Genomic DNA, 24,119 nt, shown 5'->3' with positions numbered 1-24,119 from the left:
GTTCATTCAGTGTGTTTACAGTTTCATTTGCACGTATTTAGGTTTAGTGTAGAATTGTGTTAGTCTATTACCTGAATCCCTAAACCCGTCATCTTGGTTGCAATACTGTTCGTTCTGATATGAGTTCAATTGTCGTGTGAGTTTATTGGTTTGAAGCTGAATGTGGTTCTGTTTGAGTTTGGAGTCCGGGGGAATTGAACTTGTGTTTAAGTTCAGCCTTTAGTTGATCAGTGGTTAGGATTTCAGAACTTAGGAGAATTGGTTGTAGCTGCAATTTCAGGGACTCTAGGAGGGTATTTTGGGATTTAAAAGGTTTGAGGATGGCCTAAATTTAGTGGTCTGACAGTAGGGTACTAAAGTACCAATAAACTAATGAATTGTTTAGTAATAGTGGGGAACACGGCTTAATGGCATGGGAAGTTGATTAAATAAGTTAAGTCACCCATAACCTTGGATTAAAAAAGAGAAAAACACGTAGTAGTGGCTGTTAGGGAATATCATGGGCAGAAACACTCTCTTAATTAGCTGAATGCTCCTAAGAGCTAGAGGGTTAAAAAAGTTTGGCTATAAAGGAGAGGAGCTGGACACAGTTAAAGGAGAGAAGATTCTGGAAATCTTAAGGGTGTTGAACATTCTGAAAAACTGGAAGAGAGTTTTAAGAGTTAGTCTAGTTCAACTAGTGCTATCCCATTTGAAACTGAAAAGAGCTTCAACTTTAACTGTGGAGTTGTATTTTCGAGTTTTTCTTGATTATTGAATTCTAGGGGTGTTTCGGCTTGTGTTTTGATTGATATTTGATTGCTATCAAGCTGTTTTGGGGTCAGTTACTGGGTGTTTGTGTTGTTGTTGGTATTGCTGGGAATTTTAACTGGTTTCCTGAGTCGCTGCTGGCTATCTTTTGTTGCATTGCTGTTGCAACTGATGTTTGCTACTGTTGCTGCTGACCTTCCTCTCTTCTTCTTCCCCATTGTATTCCTTCCAGGTACACATTTGTACACTCTTGGCTTGAAGAGAAATGAAGTGTTGACCAGGCTTTGTTCCTGTTGAATTCCTCCTGTTTAGATTTGTGCTCGAATAGAGTTTTCCTTTCTTTGTCTAAATATGTAGTTGACTGATTAATGAGTCATAGGGTTGAATATGTATAATGTTTAGTTTTCTGTAATAAGACTGGTTCGTGTAAATGTAGCTAACTGGACTGTATCTAGACCATGTGAGCTACCGTTTTTCCAAGTTTTTTTTTTGGATTCAAATGAATTGAAGGTATGATCATATAGGTTCAAAGCTAACGAAATGGTTACTTGAATAATGTTAGCCTAACATCAATTTTCAAATACTGAGGTATTTTCGACAGTTGTAAAAAGAGTTCAAAAATGGTTTGGTATTACATTTGGTTCTTCTAATAACTCATTCATCTAATAATGTTAGTTTAAATTAATCAAAGAATAGTTAGTTTGTTTTGATATTACTGTGTGTCAATCTCGTGTTCAATTCATAATCTCAACTTTAGTATTATTAACTAATAGAACAAGGAACGATACAATCTCCCTTTGAGAAAGCTCGGTTGCAATTTTCCGTTTGCATTTGTCTTAATCTAATAACTAATAAGAGGCACAAGCTTATAAACATGTAACTAATTAGGACTTCTTCTCTTTTATTTTAGAGACGAACTTAATAGAAAAATGTAGTCACTTTAGGATTGTCCTTTTAAAATAAACGAGATGAGCCTCGCCTAGTAAAACGCATAAATTGCGGGGCCCTCACAAATGTATGTATTAATTACTTAGAACTCGGGATCGGCCGCTTAGCGAACTTCACGGCCTTTTTCCCAAAATAACCACGCGTTAATCTCTTTAGGCGCGTACTTTAAATAACATTACCTTCTCAAATTCGGGTGCACATTTATGTGACCCAAATCCAAATCCCAACGGAGTCGAAATGTGTCGACAACCATGGGTACATTGATGTGACGTGGTTCGAGATAAATCTTCACAACATTGCAATTCTCTGCTAAAATAATAATGGTAATAATAAAAGCGGTAAAGAGTTAAAACTTGCATATAAGCTCATAATTGTTAAAGTCAGATAAATAAGCCGAATGTGACAGTTGAGCGACCGTGCTAGAACCACGGAACTCGGGAATGCTTAACACCTTCTCCCGAGTTAACAGAATTCCTTGTCCGGATTTCTGGTTCGCGGACTGTAATACAGAGTTAATCTTTTCCTCGATTCGGGATTCAACCGGTGACTTGGGACACCATAAATCTCCCAAGTGGCGACTCTGAATAAAATAATAAATCCCGTTTCGATTGTCCTTTAATTGAAAAAACTCCCTTTACGCCCCTGCGGGCGCGGTGAAAAAGGAGGTGTGACATCTATCGCTACTAATCACCGCTAACTATTTGTCACGATCCAATTTAGGATTGTGACCGGCGCTTAGGATCAAGTGCTCCCAAGTAAGCCTCATCGGTAATTTTAAAGAAAATCGGACAGAGTTTCCCCTGTTTTTGGACTATCCCAAAAACTTTCCCTGTCTCAAATCAGCAACCAAACATCCTAATAGCAATTCAACAATCGACAACTTATCAATTAACCAAAATAGTCTTCACCATTACTAATCAACCCACTAACAACCAGAAATACTAATTTATCTCCGACTTTGATAAGAAAGAATGATACTCAACATAAGGCTAATAGCAAAATAATACTCATGACACTAAAAGAATGACCATGGAGCGACTCTAAGAATTCAAAGAAAAGACCATAACAATTAATAAAAATCTCCGCCCACGCGAACAAGTGCGAGGCTCACCAAGAATTCTCAACCTGTGCGCTCTAATTAACGAGATCCTCGCCTGCGTCAATTGTTGTCTGTAAAAAAAATTAGCGGGGAATGAGTCGCTAGCTCAGTGAGTAATAACACTTAACCACAACCGTTTTTAATTTGGGGACAAGTCAGAAAACATGCTAGTATATCAAACAGAAAACAATATAAAAATGCCCTTTCAGAAACAATAAATAATTTTCAGTCTTATCACGTTTTTCTTGTAGTAAAATATAATTAACAATTCAGTAATAAGCTCGGTAACCACTGTATAATATCAATATTCACATTTTGGGAGGTTTCAATGAGCGAATCATGTAATCGGTATAACTGTGGACTTCTTGCAAAAAGTCCAATATAACAGTAGTTCCTACTCGAGGGAAATCGGTAACAGTATGCTATTTCTACCTTTCCACTAGCGAGGGCTATAGTTGTACTCTGTAATCGGTAAATACAAGGTGCACCAGGTCTAACGAACCCGCTGTTAGCTACGGGATCCTTCAATATCTACTCCCATTTATACTTGTCTCTGTAATCCGCATATACTCGTAGAAAATAATTTAAAACAATACAAGGCATTTCGGTATTTATCAAATCATGTAATTTCCTTTCGATAACAGTAAATTCAAGAAACGGTCAAACAGATCTAGTGACAACGAAAAATTTAAAACAATAATAATTTTCTCAAATAACTAATTTTGTATCATATCGAGTAAAAGACTTGTCCCACATGCAACTCAAAATAATCGGTAACATATTCATATTAAAAATTATGTGTAAATCATGCAAGTTATGAAAACACAAATTGCGTAAGATTACTACTCACAGTACTCGTGCTGAAACACAGCTGCTTCACCTCAAGCAACTCGTACAAATTCCTCCAATCAATCTATAATTACATAATATCGATCTCATGTTAATTTCCTTATTTAGGCTAATTCATAGCTATTTTAGAATACCCAATCATCGGGGTTCATGTTTGGTTCTTAATTTGCCCAGAATAGTTCTTATTGGTATTTAATTTCTTATACCTTGTGAAACACTTCAAATATATGAACTGAGATAAAAAGAATTACCAGAAGAAAAGAATCCATATGAGAAATTCGAGTATTACCCGTAAAACCAGTGCGTATTTAAGATTTCTCAAGATTTGGTTCCACCCTTTTTCTTTTTCTTCTTCTTCTTCTTCTTCTCCCTTTTGAAATTTTGTTTTCTCGGCAAAACTGAAGCTTCTGCTTCAACGTAGCAGCAACCAAAGGTTTGCCCTTTCTTTTGTTTTGACAAAATGGGCTTCGGCCCTTTTTTGCTTTACTTATTTGTTTTTGTTTTTTGAGTTATTTTATTTTAGTAATTTGCTCCCTCTTTTTTTTATTTTAGTTATTATTATTATTATTATTTGCTAATGACCAATACACCCTTATTAAATATAGGGTATTACATCCTCCCCACCTTATGAAATTCGGTCTCTGAATTTAGCTCAGGTACGTACCTGTAGACTGAAATAAATGAGGATACTTGACTCGCATAACATCTTCTATTTCTCAGGTAGTTTCTTCAATAATATGATTTCTCCATAAGACTTAACGAGCACAATTTCTTTTGACTGTAACTTTCTTACTTGCCTATCAACAATAGCCATCGGCTCCTCCTCGTAGGACAACTTCTCATCGAGCGGTATAGTCGGTGCTTCAATCACCTGAGATGAGTCTGATATACATTTTCTTAGCATTGAGACATGAAACACTGGGTGAACAAAGGACAACTCAGGAGGAAGTGCCAAACGATAAGCCACTGCTCCCACTCGGTCTAATATCTCATACGGTCATATAAACCTAGGGCTCAACTTGCCTCTTTTCCCAAACCGCATCACACCTTTCATAGGGGAGACTCGTAGGAATACTTTGTCCCCAATTGTGAACACTAAATCTCTTCTTTTCTTATCAGCATAAGACTTTTGTCTACTTTGAGCTACAAGCAATCTCTGTCTGATCAATTGGACCTTGTCCATAGTTTCTTGTACTAGGTCGGGTCCCAATAAGTTAGTCTCACCAGCTTCAAACCATCCGATAGGAGAACGACATCTTCTACCATACAATGCTTCGTACGGTGCCATTTGAATACTAGACTGGAAGCTATTGTTGTAAGCAAATTTAGCTAATGGTAGATAAGCGTCCCAACTACCTCCAAACTCAAGAATGCAAGCTCTCAACATATCCTCCAAGATCTGAATAGTACGTTCAGACTGCCCGTCTGTCTATGGATGAAATGCAGTACTAAGATCTACTCATGTACCCAATGCTTCTTGAAAAGATTTCCAAAAGCGTGAGGTAAATTGTGATCCTCTATTAGAGATGATGGATATTGGAACTCCGTGAAGTCGGACAATTTTGTTCATAAATATCTGTGCATACCTGACTCCACCATATGTAGTCTTCACCGGTAAAAAGTGTGTTGATTTCGTCAATCGATCTACAATCACCCATACCGAGTCATAACCTCCAAGGGTTCGTGGTAGCCCGGTGACAAAATCCATAGTAATTCTTTCTCATTTCTACTCTGGAATCTCAATTTGTTGTAGTAGTCCTGCGGGTCGCTGATGCTCAGCCTTGACCTACTGACAAGTCAAACAACTAGAAACAAAGTTAGCAACTTCATACCTTCCCACCAATAAAATTGCTTCAGGTCATGGTACATTTTTGTGGATCCAGGATGTATAGTGTATTTAGTGTTGTGAGCTTCTTTAAGAATAGCATGTCTCAACCCATCTATCTGCTACACATAGCCTGTCATCCATACGAAGAACACCATCACTTTCAACAATCATATCCTTGCTTTTACCAGCTAAGGCCTCATCTCTGTATTTGCAAAATCGTGCATCCTTATATTGGGTGGCCTTAATGCGCTCAACTAATGAAGACTTAGCCTGAGCACAAGCCAACAATGCCTCTGAATTTCCGACACAAAATCTGATACCTGTATCTTCTAGTCTCTGAATATCTTTGGCCAAAAGTCTCTTTGCAGGAGCTATGTGTGCCAAACTCCCCATAGATTTTCTGCTCAATGCATCAGCCACCACATTGGCTTTTCCTGGATGATACAAAATAGAACAATCATAGTCTTTGAGTAGTTCCATCCAACGACGCTGCCGAAGATTTAGATCTCTCTGCTGAAAGATATACTTCAGACTTTTATGGTCAGTATAAATCTCACAAGTTTCGCCGTATAGATAATGCCTCCAAATTTTTAGAGCAAATACCACTGCAGCCATCTCCAAATCATGTGTAGGATAGTTTTGCTCGTGATTTTTCAATTGCCTCGAAGCATAAGCTATAACACAACCATTTTGCATGAGAACGCATCCTAATCCCACCCTCTAGGTATCGCAAAATACTGTAAATCCTCCAGGACCTGATGGTAAGGCTAATATTGGTGCAGTTGTCAGACACGTTTTGAGTTTCTGAAAGCTTTGCTCACATTCCTCCGTCCACTGAAACTTTGCATTCTTCTGTGTTAGCTTGGTCAGCGGCGATGCTATTCTGGAGAAATCCTGCACAAAACGCCTGTAATAGCCTGCTAAGCCTAAAAAGCTGCGAATCTTTGTAGGAGAAGTAGGTCTGGGCCATTTCTGCACAGCTTCAGTCTTCTTAAGATCTACCATAATTCCATCTTTGGATACAACATGCCCCAAAAATGCTACCGAGTCTAGCCAGAATTCACACTTCGAGAACTTAGCATAAAATCGATGTTCTCGCAATGTCTGCAACACAGTCCTTAGATGATTCTCGTGTTCTCCTTGGCTACGAGAATATATCAAGATATCATCAATAAATACTATTACAAAGCTATCCAAAAACAGCTTGAACACTCTATTCATTAAATCCATGAATGCAGCTGGAGCATTTGTCAGTCCGAAAGGCATCACAAGAAACTCACAGTGCACGTATCGAGTTCTGAAAGCAGTCTTAGAAATATCTTCATCTTTGATTCTAAGTTGATGATAACCAGAACGGAGGTCAATCTTTGAAAAGTGGACAGCTCCTTGTAACTGATCAAACATGTCATCTATACGAGGCAAAGGATATTTATTGCGTATTGTTATCTTGTTCAACTGCCTGTAGTCAATGCACATTCTCATGGATCCGTCTTTCTTCTTTACGAACAGTACTGGTGCACTCCATGGTGATACACAAGGTCTAATAAAACTCTTATCTAAGAAATCTTGTAACTGTTGCTTTAGCTCCCTCAACTCTGCTGGTGCCATTCGATATGGGGGTATCGATATGTGTTGTGTGTCAGGTAGAAAATCGACTACCAAAGTCTATTTCTCGTACTGGAGGCAATCCTGGTAAATCCTCAGGAAATACATCAGAAAATTCTCTCACTACGGGTGCATTTTCTATACTAACTGTTTCCTTTCTTGTGTCATTTATAATAGCTAAGAGACCCAAGCAACCTTTCTTCAGAAGTCGTCGAGCCTTCATAAAAGATACAATTTTGCAAGTCTCTTGAACCTGACTCCCTCTTAGAATAAAACTGGGTTCATTTGATATCTCAAACTTAACTATCTTTGCATGACAATCGACTATAGCATAGCAAAAAGATAGCCAATCCATTCCCATCAGCATGTCAAAGCCAATTATATCAAGTACAATAAGGTCAGCTAGAGTATCTCTACCCTCGACCCGAATCTGACAAGCACGATACACATATTCAGCTAATAGAGACTCTCCAACAGGAGTAGCAACTAGAAAAGGATCATTCAATAGCTCGGGTTGTCTACTAAATCTCAAAGCAAAGTACGAGGACACATAGGAGTGGGTAGATCCCGGATCAATCAACGCAAGTGCATCAAATGAATAGACAGAAAGAATACCTGTAACCACTGCATTCGAGGCCTGAGCATCCTATCTAGTAAATGCAAAAACTCTCGCCTGACCTCTTCCAGCATTGCCTTGTCCTTGATTCACATTAGCACGGTCTCCAGCACCTCGACCTTTATTTCCCGTACCTGTAGCACCTGAAGTATTACGGGTAGTCTGAGTCGGTGCAGCTGACTGAATAGAAGTCTGGTTGAAATTTCTCGAAGGCTGAGGGAAATCCCTCAAGTGATGTCCCAACTGGACACACCAAAAGCACTCTCCAGTTAGAACACGGCATTGGCCCAAATGTGATCTACCACAAGTCTGACAGACTGGAGTAGTGGCATATATCTGCCCAGAATTACGATGTCCAGAAGATGATGGTCCCCTATTACCTTGTCTGTAATGTGGTTTATATGTGGACTGTGAAGACATGTGTGTCCCTGTCTGAGAACCCTGTTGTTGTTGTTGTCCTTGATTTCCCGCTCTTCTATTTTCACTAAAACCACCACTGAAAGCCCCTCCTATCTTGGCCTTCTTACGTAAGTCGCTAGCTGCACGCTCCTCACGTCCCTTGTTTTCAATCTTTCTAGCAAGGTTGACTACATCAGAGTAGGATAAAGTCTTCATATGTGGGGCTACTGCAGTGTATAGACGACCAACCAATCCATCCACAAACCTCTGAACTCGAGCTTCTTTGGTAGGCACTAAGTGAGGAGCATATATAGCCAGCTTACAGAACTTAGTATTATATGTTGACACATCCATATCAGGAGTCTGAACCAATCTCTCAAAGTCTCTAGCATATTGTTGCATCAGACTGTCTGGAAGAAAATGATTCTTGAACAACTTAGTGAACTCGTCCCATGTCAGTGGTGTTGCTCCTACTGGCCTTCCTAGCAATACAGTTTCATACCATGTGTTGGCCATATCCTCTAGTTTGTATGCTGCGAGCTCCACGGCTCTCTCACTAGAACATCCAAGAGCACGTAATGCCTTGAGTGTCCCATCCAAGAAACCTTGAGAATCTGCTGAATTATCGGAACCTGTCAATTTTGGTGATTTCAATTTCAGGAACTCGTGTAGGGATACTTCCTTATTCCCGAAAGGCTGAGTCTGCGCAGGTGCTTGTGTCTGTAAAGTAGCCTGAGGAGCTGAACTTCCGCCCTGAGTAGGCGCCAATGCCTCTAAAACATTTAATAACCTTGCCATTGCATCTACAGGTAAGGCAACAGTAGGTACAACAGTTGGTACTGGTGGTGGAGCGTTTTGAACTCCTTGCTCTTGCACTTGATCTGGCATAACAGCTTGGGCTTGACCCATGTTCCCAACTTGAGGTTGAGGAGCAGTCTGTCTTCTAGTTTGATGAACCCCAATTTGACCGCCACCCCGGGTAGCACCACATCCAGCAGATAAAGGTGTGCGTGTCCTAGCCATCTACGAAAGAAATATTCCAAAGTCAATCTCAAGTTATCTCAACGCACAATCAAAGAATGAAAGAAGGTAAAACATTCCTAAATGTTCAGTAGCCTCGAGATCATAAGTATGGGCGCCTACATACCCATGAACAAGACTCTACTAAACATTGCTCCATGACTCGGGACTTAAATCCTAAGCTCTGATACCAACTTTGTCACGACCCAATTTAGGATTGTGACCGGCGCTTAGGAGCAAGTGCTCCCAAGTAAGCCTCATCGGTAATTTTACAGAAAATCGGACAGAGTTTCCCCTGTTTTTAGACTATCCCAAAAAAATTTCCTGTCTCAAATTAGCAACCAAACATCCTAATAGCAATTCAACAATCGACAACTTATCAATTAACCAAAATAGTCTTCACCATTACTAATCAACCCACTAACAACCAGAAATACTAATTTATCTCCGACTTTGATAAGAAAGAATAATACTCAACATAAGGATAATAGCAAAATAATACTCATGACACTAAAAGAATGACCATGGAGAGACTCTAAGAATTCAAAGAAAACACCATAACAATTAATAAAAATCTCCGCCCACGCGAACAAGTGCGAGGCTCACCAAGAATTCTCAACCTGTGCACTCTAATTAACGAGATCCTCGCCTGCGTCAACTGTTGTCTCTGTAAAAAAAATTAGCGGGGAATGAGTCGCTAGCTCAATGAGTAATAACACTTAACCACATCTGTTTTTAAATTTGGGGACAAGTCAGAAAACATGCTAGTATATCAAACAGAAAACAACATAAAAATGCCCTTTCAGAAACAATAAATAATTTTCAGTCTTATCACGCTTTTCTTGTAGTAAAATATAATTAACAATTCAGTAATAAGCTCGGTAACCACTGTATAATATCAATATTCACATTTTGGGAGGTTTCAATGAATGAATCATGTAATCGGTATAACTGTGGACTTCTTCGCAAGAAGTCCAATATAACGGTAGTCCCTACTCGAGGGACATCGGTAACAGTATGCTAGTTCTACCTTCCCACTAGAGAGGGCTATAGTTGTACTCTGTAATCGGTAAATACAAGGTGCACCAGGTCTAACGAACCCGCCGTTAGCTACGAGATCCTTCAATGTCTACTCCCATTTATACTTGTCTCTGTAATCTGCATATACTCGTAGAAAATAATTTAAAACAATACAGGGCATTTCGGTATTTATCAAATCATGTAATTTCCTTTCGATAACAGTAAATTCAAGAAACGGTCAAATAGATCTAGTGACAACGAAAATATTTAAAACAACAGTAATTTTCTCAAATAACTAATTCGGTATCATATCGAGTAAAAGACTTGTCCCACATGCAACTCAAAATAATCAGTAACATATTTATATTAAAAATCATAAGTAAATCATGCAAATTATGAAAACACAAATTGCGTAAGATTACTCACAGTACTCGTGCCGAAACACAGCTGCTTCACCTCAAGCAACTCGTACAAATTCCTCCAATCAATCTATAATTACATAATATCGATCTCATGTTAATTTCCTTATTTAGGCTAATTCAAAGCTATTTTAGAATACCCAATCATTGGGGTTCATGTTTGGATCTTAATTTGCCCAGAATAGTTCTTATTGGTATTTAATTTCTTATACCTTGTGAAACCCTTCAAATATATGAACTGAGATAAAAAGAATTACCAGAAGAAAAGAATCCAGATGAGAAATTCGAGTATTACCCGTAAAACCAGTGCGTATTTAAGATTTTTCAAGATTTGATTCCACTCTTTTTCTTCTTCTTCTTCTTCTTCTTCTTCTTCTTCTTCTTCTTCTTCTTCTTCTTCTCCCTTTTGAAATTTTGTTTTCTCGGCAAAACTGAAGCTTCTGCTTCAACGTAGCAGCAACCAAAGGTTTGCCCTTTCTTTTGTTTTGACAAAATGGGCTTCGGCCCTTTTTGCTTTACTTATTTGTTTGTTTGTTTTTTGAAATTTTTACACCCTATAGAAAAATACCCTATTTATTTTAAATAAATACTATTTTAAAATATTACATCCTATAAATACCTTTTATCCTTTATAGCAAAAAATCTAAATATAGTTACATCCTACAATTAAGGCACCATATATGCTAAATATTATTTTTCTCTCTCCCTTTTTGTATTTTCTCTCACATAATTACCGCGTATCTGCAAACCCCAATACAATCTCTCTCTTTTTGCATACAACCAGACTCTCTTCTCCCACAAACCCTAGTTTCTTAACTCTTCTCCCACCCAAATTCTCAATTTTCTGCTTTGCGTCATCAACGTTATCATCAGCCATTGTCTGAGCCGGAATATGAGCAACCACACTCGCGTACTTCACAAAAGATCCGTATTCGGGCTGAGCTGTAAGCAACAGCACGCGAGCATCGTTCGATTTGACCGGATCTCGTGTTGCGGCGGTCGTTTTTTCGCCTACCGGAAAGCCGTACACTTGTGGCAATGTTAGTTCTGCAATTGAGAGGCACTTTTCAAGTTTTTCAGAGCCATCATCGTCTAGGCTGAATTCTCATCATTCTAATTCTAATGATGTTTCTGGCAGTTCCTCGGGCCCAATTAGAGGAGTGTTCATGTCGAAGACGCAGTGGGCTGACAAGCCCAGCCTATTTGTATTCAGTTGTATTCGAATGTATTCTTCAGCTGTATTCACTTGTATTCAGGTTTAATCAGTTGTATTTAACTATTTTATTCAGCAGAAGTTAGTTGTATTCAAGTATTTTATACAACTGTATTCAGTTGTATTCAGTTGTAGTTAGTTATATTCAACTATTTTATTCAGCAGAAGTTAGTTGTATTTTTTTGCATTCAAGAGTTTATTCAACTGTATTCAGTTGTATTTTTGTTGTATTCAAGTGTTTTATTCAGATGAATTAAGGTGTATTTTGTTGTATTCAACTGTATTATTCATATGTATTTCTCTTTATTCAGCTATAATCTTTATTATGTATCTTTCAAATACAGATTAATGAGGGATCGTTTTAGTTCGTTGAGTTAAATTAGGAGAATATCAAGTGATTATATTTCCTTCCGTTTTTAGCGCAAATACGTTACTGTATTTAATGTTAATGTCGCTTGAATACAGCTAAATACATGTCAAATTTAGCTGGAATTCCAGATTTTACGCCTATGTTTTTGGTTGTATTAATGAATACAACAACTTAAATACATGAAATACATTGTATAAAAACATAAAAGATATCTATAACACATAATATAACAAAGGATATCTATAAATGGCTAATTAGACCAAAAAGATGGTGCTTTATGAAAAATTCCCTTTTTTCTGAGTTATTTTGTTTTAGTAATTTGCTCCCTCTTTTTTTCTTTTAGTTATTATTATTATTATTATTATTATTATTATTATTATTATTATTATTATTATTATTTACTAATGACCAATACACCCTTATTAAATATAGGGTATTACACTATTATCCAGAACCAACACCATCAACCAAAATCACCACCAACTACCGCTTCTAGTCGGCACTCACAAGCACCTTCGTTATATATATATTCAAATGTTTAAAAAACAAACCGTCTTAATCGTTTAGTGTTCAGATATTAAAACACATCTTAATATTCAGATGTGTATTCAGATTCAAATATTTTAATCTTAATACACATCTTGATATCCAAATATATATTCAGATTCGAACGTCTTAATCTTAAAAAAACAAAAACAAATGAGGCCTAAGAGTTTTTGTCAACATGTAGGATAAAAGAAAGAGGTTGTTTGCTACAACAAGTTAAATATATTAATAGTATAAAAATCTGTTACAGTATCAATATGTATGTAAATTAAATCAAATAAGATAGGTTTAGGGATCGGGGGAAAGCCCTGAGGCAGCGGGATATGTAGTTGAAAGTAATAAGACTAATACTAGTAAGGAAGGCAAATGTTGGAAAAGGAAGCCATCCTTTCCTTCAAACTTAGGGTTTTAGATTTTACAACGTAACACTCTGCAAGGAACGAGACATTTGTCGATGGTAAATGGTTAATGTTCCAAGGTTTAGATCCCACGACACTTGGTCAAACTTGCTATTTCGTTGCTCTACAAACTTTTAATTTACTTATTCTTCTCATCAATTCATGTTTTAGTCAAATTGTGTATACCCGTAATATTATAAGAATGACATTGTTGTAATAAAACATGGCATGTCTTTATATGGTATGTCTTCTTTAATTTTATTTTATCTTCCTTCTTAATTGCTACTTGTAATTATTCTTTTATGCATTTTATACATCCTTCTAAATAACAATATTTACATTTAGTTATATATATATATATATATATATATATATATATATATATATATATCGTTTTCTGTTTAACCTTTAGAGACATGAAATTCAAAAGACAGAACTTCCTGTAAAGGGGTTTTTTTTTTCATATGAAACACATCATGTAATAAAGAATTATATATGGCTCTCTTATTTTTCTGTCGAGTATTTCCTTTTTCTTTTTCTTTTTGATTCTTTTTTCAGCTATATATATCGGGGAGATCCATCACATGCAAGACATACCCCATGTAAAAGGAACTAGACTACTATTCTGAAAATAGTGCAATTTACGTTTGATTTTGTGTAAAAATATTTACACGGTTAATACAATAATATGCTTTAACATGTAATTCACGTTGTTTTCTAAGTATTAGCTCATATATAGCATTAATATTTAATTTACCAATATTAATTTTAAGTATTAACAATATGTTTTATCTCGTTAGTCTTAAACTCTTCTAAAAGTGGGATAAATTATTTTACAATGAAGAGAAAATAAAAGATTGGCAAAGATAGTTGATCATGTGTGGAAGACACCATGATATTGGTGAGTGGGAAGATCATCAATCGCTACTTAATTAGTCAATCAAAAATTATCAACTTTCTGTTCAAATAGCAAGAAACATTTAGGCATGTAGATGCAATTATATCCATTTCTCCCCTTGTAGTGACTTATGATAACCAATGACCATCACCTTTCCTTTTACTCATTTGAGACTTTTATTATAGTCAAAACCTAGAATCAATTACTCTTATCTATTGTGGAGATACTGTTTATAGAGTGATATGCTATCAAATCATTTTACATTTCTGGTCCACATACAAATTCAGACAGTGCTTAATGTGTGTGTGGGAGAGAGAGTATTGTCGGCTAAAAGCATTTGAGGCATGAGTTTATAGATTTTATGTGCTATTTTTGACTTCTAGATTCTCATTTTGCCATTTTAACTGATTAGTTAGATTACACACTTGGAGACAATCATTGAGTTCATAGGTTAGTGTACGAATTATTTGCCATAAAATTGTATGCTGTAAAATTCTTGAATGAATGAGAAAGATACATGATCAATCTTTTTGTAGAGATATATTGGTTGGTTTTCTATTTATACTTTATAGTCAAACAATCGTGAAATATGATGGTTCAAGTGAGTAGAGAACTAGAGATTTTGAAAGTCTTTAGTTCGTGAGATGAATGGGGAGAGAAACATAAGGGATGTTGGCTTCCCACGTGCTAATGGCATACTCAACAAATGAATAAATCACCATAATAATAAATGGAGTCATTTATATATCTATACCTAATATTTTTATTTCCCTTATTATTTAATATATGCATAATATAATTTTTCGATAAAATTATGTCGTGTGACACCTCTTGACCCAACTATATGCCACGTGCAAGGTCAATGCCTTGGCTCCTGGACATTTATCAAGCTAATATGGAATTGGAATATGTCAGGTCAAATAAGACTAAAGAAGGAGAAAAATCTCCCCAATTTATCTGCAAAGAGTGAGATCATAACAAAAAAAAAAAAAGGGAGAAAGGGAGGGTGGTGTCGATGTAGGCAATAGAAACTGTTTCTTTGGGTTTCAAACCTAATATTAATGCACTTTTCCTTCCGGGTGAGACTTAATTAGCCAAAGTGTCCAGATAATTAATGTCTAAGTTATGCATTGACCTATAAAATTATTTGTACAATATTAGATCATCTATAAAGCAATTATATATAGTATTTTTGTGATAAAGTATTAATTAATAACGTACCAAAACTAGTAAGTAATATATATCATATGTCAAAGTTAAACTACACTAGTAATGTAAAAATGTTTTATACTGCTAGGTTATCTAACTTAAATTAGATGTATCACACACTGACAAACATACTTTTGTATGAGTTCTACATTTGGAGCCACCATTTGGAAATTGACCCTCGATGTTCTTGTTCACACACAACTGATCAACCAATATATAGGGCTTCCTGGGAAATTAAATATACATGCATGTAGGCATTGTTGGAGGATATAATCATGTCACAATCAGGATCTATTCTCAAATCTCAATCAAACATAAAGCTTAAAGGGATGAAATTTCAGAGTTAATGGGTTTATATCAAAGAAGAAATTAGGCAGGAAATACAATCGTAAAGCAGAAAACAGGCCAATATTGCCAAAACAGCCAACCTTTACCAAAAGAAACTTAAAGGTAGAAAGAAATTCATTACGGATTTTGCATGTGAAATGCATTCAGAAAGGACATTGACCAAAACTTCTTCCCTCTTTAGGTCCAAACAAAGTGAAGACAAAAGGGAGAAAGACATGCGTAAAAGCAACAAAAAAAAAAAATCTTTTTGACATTTATTTGGCATGAGTTCGGACTAGATATATAGCTAGGCGCAAAATTTAGTCCACCCTAAAAACCTTACTCATGTCCGGCGTTTATACTGCTTGGTTTTTAACCATTAAAATAGGTTTAAAAGAGGGTGAACGGGAAAATGGAGAGAAAATGAAATATTTAAGTTTTATTTGAAATTCCCTCCTTGATAAAGGGACATTGTCCCGTATCGGAAGAGGAAGAGGTTTTTGATGGGTATATAAGCAATTGCTCTTCTTCTAGCTCTTAAAGAGTTGAGAAGAAGGTAAGCCTCGCGCCGTCGGCTTCGGCTTCGGATTTGGTCAAATGATTGATTGATTAATTTTTTGAACCAAATTTATTTGTTAATAGTAAATATTAACATAAATGTTATTAAATATCTGTTTTAATAAAAGAACATTAATTAATACAAAATCCAACGGAATATTAAACGTTTTTCCGTTATCCGTTTTCCGTTTTTCAGTTGTGTAACTGAAAATTAACCTCCCTCTTGAATTTTCGGTTTATTGTTGCGTAAATAGCCATTTATGTTATGGCATTTATGCTATGGCCGTTTTGCATAAACAACCATTTTGAAGAGTTGCACCTCTTCAGTTTTCAGCCCAACATTGGCTATAAATACAAGTCCATTCTCTCAGATTTTTCATACGATTTTTTGAGTTCTCCTCCTTTCTTCTACATACTTTTAACTTCAAAGAAAGCAACAAAATGACTAATGACAACGGGAACCGAGCTGTTCCGATGGTGATTGCCAATGCATTAACAAGCCATAACCGGCATTGGCACCAGCAGAAAAATTCAAAAAAAAATTCAGGATTGATTTCAAGCGGTGGTTAGTAGAAGATGTACTTCTACTTGACTACTTTAAGTCTACAGAAGTTCATTAAGGAAGACGTTCCTGTTCTACCTGATGAAATTCCAGAGAATGAACGCTTTCTTGTAATTGAGGCGTGGAAGCATTCTGATTTTCTGTGCAAGAATTATATTGTTAGCGGACTGGAGGACAATTTGTATAACGTCTACAGTGGCGTGGAGACGTTAAAAGAATTGTGGACTGCGCTTGAAAATAAATACAAAACTGAAGATGTCTGGTTGAAGAAATTCGCTGCCACTAAGTTTTTGGACTACAAAATGGTAGATAACAAGTCTGTTATTGCCCAAGTCCAAGAATTACAAGTGATTATTCATGATCTCCTTGCTGAAGGTCTTGTTATCAATGAAGTATTCCAAGTAGCAACGATGATTGAGAAGTTGCCTCCTTTGTGGAAGGGCTTCAAAAACTACTTGAAACACAAACGCAAGGAGATGTCCCTTAAAGATCTCATTGTTTGGTTGAGAATCGAAGATGACAAAAAAGTTGCTGAAAAGAGAGGCTGTGGAAACTCAACAATAATGGGAGCAAATATTGTTGAGGATACTTCACAAAATAAGAGAAAGAGGAAGCAGGCTTCTGGACCGAAAAACAAACCAAACAAGAAGCGGTTCAACGGAAATTGCTACAACTGTGGGAAAGCTGGACACAAATCTACACTTGTCGTGCTCCAAAGAAAGATAAGAAGAAGGGTCAAGCAAACATGGTTGAAAAGCACGAAGATGTTGATGACTTGTGTGCTATGCTTTCTGAATGCAACCTGGTGGGAAAGCCTAAGGAGTGGTGGATTGATTCTGGAGCCACTCGCCATGTTTGTGTGGTTAGGGAATCCTTTGCTACATATGCTCCTGTTAGATCCGAAGAGACGCTTTCTATGGGAAATGCTGCAACCGCCAAAATTGAAGGATGTGGGAAGATGTTTCTGAAAATGACTACTGGCAAGGTGGTGACTTTGAACAACGTCCTTCATGTTCCCGAGATTAGGAAGAACTTAGTCTCTGCTGGACTTCTTGTTAAGAACGGTTTTAAGTGTGTCTTTGTATCCAATAAGGTTGTAATAAGTAAGAATAAAATATTTGTAGGAAAAGGTTACCTCATTGAGGGCCTTTTCAAACTAAATGTAATGGTTGTTGAGAATAATAATAAAATTTTAGCTTCGTCTTACTTACTTGAGTCAAATGAATTATGGCATATACATTTGGGTCATGTCAATTATAAAACCTTGCGAAAAATAATTAACTTGGAAGTATTGCCTAAGTTTGAATGCGACAAAGCAAAATGTCAAATATGTGTGGAATCTAAGTATGTTAAACATCCTTATAAGTCTGTTGAAAGGAATTCAAATCTTTTAGACTTAATTCACACAGATATTTGCGACATGAAGTCAATACCATTTCGCGATGGAAAGAAGTATTTCATAACTTTTATTGATGATAGTACTCAATATTGCTATGTTTACTTACTTAATAGTAAATATGAAGCAATAGACGCATTCAAGCAATACAAAAATAAAGTTAAAATGCAACTTAACAAGAAAATCAAAATGATAAGAAGTGATAAGGGTGGTGAATATGAATCTCCTTTTGAAGAAATATGTTTAGAATATGGAATTATTCATCAAATAACGGCCCCTTACACTCCCTAATTAATCCAATGGGATTGCGGAAAAAAAAGAATCATTCATTAAAGGAGATGATGAACACATTGTTGAAAAGTTCTGGTTTGCCCAGAACTTGTAGGGGGAAGCCATTCTTACGGCTAACCGGATACTAAATCGAGTACCCCATAGAAAAACACAATCAATTTCATATGAAAAATGGAAAGGAAGGAAGCCCAACTTGAATTATTTTAAAGTGTGGGGGTATTTGACAAAAGTGCAAGTTCCTAAACCCGAAAGGGTTAAACTAGGACCAAAAACCGTTAATTGTGTTTTCATAGGATATGCGACCAATAGTAAAGCATATCGATTTCTGGACTCTGGTTCATAGATCAGAAAATCCCGGCATTCATAATAATACATTTATAGAATCAGATAATATTGAGTTCTTTAAAAATATATATCCATATAAAAGGGAATGTGAGTCGATTGTTGAAGGATTTAAACGATCTCGGGAAGAAACAAAAGAAAGTACATTTAATCAGGAGGATCCAAGACGTAGTAAATGTCAAAGAATGTCTACTTCATCTGGACTAGATTTTTGTGACTTTCTTATTGGAAAATGAGCCTCGAACATTTAAAGAAGCTATGTCTTCTTCGGAATCATTGTTTTGGAAAAAGGCAGTCAATAATGAAATAGAATCCATATTGAACAACCATACAAGGGAATTGGTTGATCTTCCTCCCAGAAATAAACCTTTGGGTTCTAATTGGATTTTTAAGAGAAAAATGAAAGATGATGGCACTATTGATTAATTTAAAGCAAGACTTGTAGTCAAAGGGTATAGACAACGAGAAGGTCTTGACTACTTTGATACATACTCTCTAGTTGCAAGAATTACGTCCATACGGATGTTAGTAGCATTAGCTGCAATATATGGTCTTGAAATTCATCAAATGAATTTTAAGAGGGATTTCTTGAATAGAGATCTGGATAAAGAAATCTACATGGAACAACCTGAAGGGTTTGTGGCCCCAGGTAAAGAAAAGAAGGTATATACACTTGTTAAGTCCTTTATGGATTAAAACAAGCACCTAAACAATGGCATGCGAAATTTGACCAAACAATGTTGTCAAATAATTTTAAAATAAATGAATGTGATAAATGTGTGTACATTAAAAATGTTCCAACTCACATAGTCATTATTTGCTTATATGTGGATGATATGCTGACAAAGAGTAATGACATTGCCAACATAAATGCTACTAAGTGTATGCTAACTAGCAAGTTCGATATGAAGGACTTGGGAGTTCCTGATTTAATTTTGGGGATTAAGATCCATAAGACTCCTCAAGGTCTGGCATTGTCACAATCTCATTATATTAAGACAGTACTTGAAAAATTCAAGCACTTAGGGTTTAAAGTTGCAAAGACTCTAATTGATGTGAATCTGGCATTAGCAAAGAACAAAGGCCAAAGTATATCACAATTGGATTATGGTCGTGTATTGGGATGCTTAATGTATATCATGAATTGTACACGACCATATATAGCGTGTGCTACAAATAAATTGAGTCGATACACGATCAATCCAGGTCAATCTCATTGGATGGCAATGAAACGAGTTTTGGGATATTTAGAATATACCCAAGGCTTTGTTTTGCACTACAGTAAATATCCTGCGGTGATTGGGGAATACTGTGATGCAAATTAGATTACTGGTTCAGCCGATTCGAAATCCGCAAGTGGATATGTATTCATTATTGGTGGAGGAGCGGTATCTTAGAAGTTGTCCAAACAAACTTGTATTGCCCGCTCTACAATGAAGGCTGAGTTCATAGCCTTAGATAAAGCCGGTGAAGAAGTTGAATGGCTTCGGAATTTCTTGGAAGACATTCCATTTTGGGCCAAACTGTTGGCACCAATATCCATACATTGCGATAGTCAAGCGGAAATTGGAAGGGCTGGGAGCGTTATGTATAACGATAAATCTTGTCATATATGACGAAGACATAAAACCGTTAGGCAATTACTCTCTAGAGGAATTATCACGATTGACTATGTAAAGTCAAGCGATAATGTGTCGGATCCACTTACAAAAGGACTAACTAGAGAGATAGTTGAGAAATCATCAAGGGGAATGGGACTACGGCCGAGAACAAGTCATTGTGGCGGTAGCTCTACCTAGAAGACTGGAAATCCCAAGATCTAGGTTCAAGGAGATCAAACAAAGTCATTAATGACGGTTCAACATTGTCAACTAAAATTTTGGTCCATTCTCGTGATCAGAGAATGTTCAGTAACAAGGATAAAGCATTAAGCTTTTTTTAATGATTTCTAAATTTGATACGGAGTATATCAAATAGTGTATCTACGGGATGACACGTTTAGAAATCACCTATGTAAGTGTAAAGTGTTAGCCGCTTCAAGGAGAATTTTGAAAGGCTAGTTCTCTACGCACTTATGAAACCATGCGGTGTTCATGGCTGAAACGAACACAACAATGAGAACCAAAGACGGTTAAGGGTTGATTGTGTGACTTATGGTTGTCTAGGTATATACCAAAGTTTGACGGTTCAAAGATATCAAATCTACTGGATGACCGAGTATATCCGACATAAGTTCACTATGGAAAGTTCAAAGGAAAAACAACTTATCTAGATGCAATTAATCCTTGCTTGCGAATCACACGGTTTTTCATGTATATTTCCGTGATATAGCCATTCTCCATTCATGTGGGGGATTTTTGTTTTTTTAAGCATTAAAATAGGCTTAAAAGAGGGTAAATGGGAAATAGAGGGAAAATGAAATATTTGAGTTTCATTTGAGATTCCCTCCTTGACAAAGGGACATTTCCCCATATTGGAAGAGGAAGAGGTTTTTGATGGGTATATAAGCAATTGATCTTCTTCTAACTCTTAAAGAGTTGAGAAGAAGGCAAGCCTCGTGTCGTGTCACGACCCGAATTTCCCACACTCGGGAGTCGTGATGGCGCCTACTAATGTGAGTTAGGCAAGCTAATTAGTGACAGAGTACCTTTATCCATTTTATACCTTTTTAGCATTTATAAAGCAATAATATGAAAAACAACGAAAATTTCATTAAGCAGAAGAAATGTAGCGAAATATCTTAAATATAAATCTAATACAATTGTTTAACCAAAATCTTTCCAGAACTGGAGTCACAGTTTCACAGACGGTCTAAGAGTACTACAAGTAAAGGTCTGAAAGAAATTAATACAATACTGTCTCTGGAAATACATGAAAGAAACAGGAATAAAGGAAGATAAGAGGTGACACCAAGGCATGCGGACGTCTGCAGGACTACCTCGGGTCGCTTGTGTGGACTGAAGACAGAACCCTCACTGCGGTCCAAGCGCTCGGGTATCAGTATCTGCACATAGTGCAGAGTGTAGTATCAGCACAACCGACCCCATGTGCTGGTAAGTGCCTAGCCTAACTTCGGCGAAGTAGTGACGAGGCTAGGACCATACTACCAAATAAATCTGTGCAGTTATATAATATAAAGCAGAAAGTAAAACAGGAATAAACAAGTAAAGATAGGAGGGGAAAAACATGCTCCGGGGAATAACACGCAACAACAGAATATCAAGAGGATTATAAAGGAACCAAAATCCAACTACTAACAAGGGTAAGGAAAACAAAGGCATAATTCACTTTCATTTCACATCTTGTTGCAGGTGTGCAACCCGATCCCATTTCATTTATCTCGTTGCAGGCGTGCAACCCGATCCTATTTCACATATCTTGTTGCAGGTGTGCAATCCGATCCCATTTCATATATCTTGTTGCATGCGTGCAACCCGCTCCCATTTAATATATCTTGTGGCAGGCGTGTCACCCGGTCCCATTTCATATATCTTGTGGCAGGCGTGTCACCCTCTCCCATTTCATTTATTTTGTGGCAAGCATTCCACCCGTTCCCATTTCATATATCTTGTGGCAAGCGTGCCACCCGCTCCCATTTCTTTTATCAACACTAATCACAAAAAGGGTCCCGGCAAAGGAACAATAATATCAAACGAACATCCCGGCAAGAGAACAATAATATGACAATAACATCCCGGCAAGGGAACAATAATGATAATAATATCCCGGCTAGGGAACAGTAATGATAATAACATCGCGGCAAGGGAACAATAATATGACAATAACATCCTGGCAAGGGAAAAATAATGATAATAATATACCGGCAAGGGAACAATAATGATAATAACATGTGAAGCGCAATAAACCACAAAGGAATCATAATAATTACAATACAAGACTCACGGTCATGCTTGACACCAACGTATAGATACTCGTCACCATGCATATACGTCGTACTCCACAATTAGCACATAGCAAATAAGACACGACACCTAATCCCTCAAGTTAAGGTTAGACCAAACACTTACCTCAATGCCAAGAACACAATTCACATCTCAATTATCATTTTACCCCTTGATTCCACCACCAATTCGCTCGTATCTAGCCACAAGTTACTTACTTACATCAATAAACGCTAAATGAATCAACCCCAATGCATGAAAATGGGTTTTCCAAAGTTTTACCCAATAAGTCAAAAATCGCCCCCGGGACCACATGGTCAAAGCCCAAGGTTCGAACCAAAACCCGATTACCCATTCCCTCACAAACCCAAATATATAATTTGTTTTGAAATCGGACCTCAAATCGAGGTCTAAATCCCCAATTTTTGAAAAAGCTAGGTTCTACCCAAAACACCCAATTTCCCCTATGAAAATCATTGATTTTGAGTTGAAATCATGTTAAAAGATGTTAATGATTGGAGGAAACGAGTTAAAATTGACTTACAATCTATTTGGAAGAAGAGTTGTTCTCGAAAAATCGCCCTAGGGAGTTTATGTTTTGAAAAGATATGAAAAATGATTAATTTTCGGCTAAGTATTAAAGTTGCAGGTCGCAGGTATGGGAAATGCGAACAGGGTTTGCAATTGCGAACCCCGACCTCTGCTAAGTTGGGAATTGCAAACAGCCTCTCGCAAATGCGAGTTGGGAATTGCGAAGGTAGGGTTGCATTTGCGACTTCTGGCTAGGAAAGGAGGCATCGCATTTGCGATGGAATCCTCGCAATTGCGAGGATAGGCTGGCATGGGCTTCTTTCGCATTTGTGACATGCCTCTTGCAATTGCGATCTCGCATTTGCGAGCCAGGCTTCGCAAATACGAAGCCTGCAGGGCCTGCAATGCAACAGTAAAAAATCTGCAATTCCTCAAGTCCAAAATCCACTCCGTGGCCTATCCAAAACTCACCCGAGCCCTCGGGGTTCCAAACCAAACATGTACACTCCCCTAAAAATATCATACGGACTCGCTCGTGCATTCAAATCACTAAAATAACATCAACAACTATGAATTTAGCATCAAAATCATGAAATTTTCTTAAGAACTTCATATTTTCAATTCTTTTCAAAAATGATCCGATTCACGTCATTTCAAGTCCGTTTCTTACCAAATTTCACAGACTTATCTTAAATCACATATAAGACCTGTACCGGGTGCCGGAACCAAATTACGGGCCCGATACCATCATGTTCTAATCACAATTCATTTCCAATTCTCATAATTAATTTCAGAAAATAAATTCCTTTAAAAAATTCATTTCTCAGGCTTGGAACCTCGGAATTCGATTCCGGGCATACGCCCAAGTCCCATATTTTCCTACGGACCCTTCAGGACCGTAAAATTACGGGTCCGGGTCCGTTTACTTAAAATGTTGACCAAAGTCAACTTAATTCATTTTATAGTCAAAATTTATCGTTTTTCACATATTAGCTTTCCAGCTAGGCGCCCGGACTGCGCACA

General features: G+C 36.9%; 1 protein-coding gene across 1 annotated transcript; it reads right to left on the bottom strand.

The window, feature by feature from the left end:
• Positions 1–5,561: 5,561 nt before the first annotated feature.
• LOC138887955 (uncharacterized) lies at positions 5,562–6,089 on the bottom strand. The gene has a single exon (XM_070169748.1). It carries the CDS (start codon positions 6,087–6,089, stop codon positions 5,562–5,564), a length of 528 nt encoding a protein of 175 aa, XP_070025849.1.
• Between the last annotated feature and the right edge of the window lie 18,030 nt (positions 6,090–24,119).

This window comes from Nicotiana sylvestris, chromosome 3 (assembly GCF_000393655.2).
Source record: "Nicotiana sylvestris chromosome 3, ASM39365v2, whole genome shotgun sequence".
NCBI classification, from domain to species: domain Eukaryota; kingdom Viridiplantae; phylum Streptophyta; class Magnoliopsida; order Solanales; family Solanaceae; genus Nicotiana; species Nicotiana sylvestris.
Note: the sequence above shows the minus strand (reverse complement) of the source record. Positions and strands in the feature narration are given on the sequence as shown.

Excerpts from the sequence above, each read along its gene's own strand:
- LOC138887955 (XM_070169748.1), bottom strand. The coding sequence starts at position 6,089 with ATGGCTGCAGTGGTATTTGCTCTAAAAATTTGGAGGCATTATCTATAC.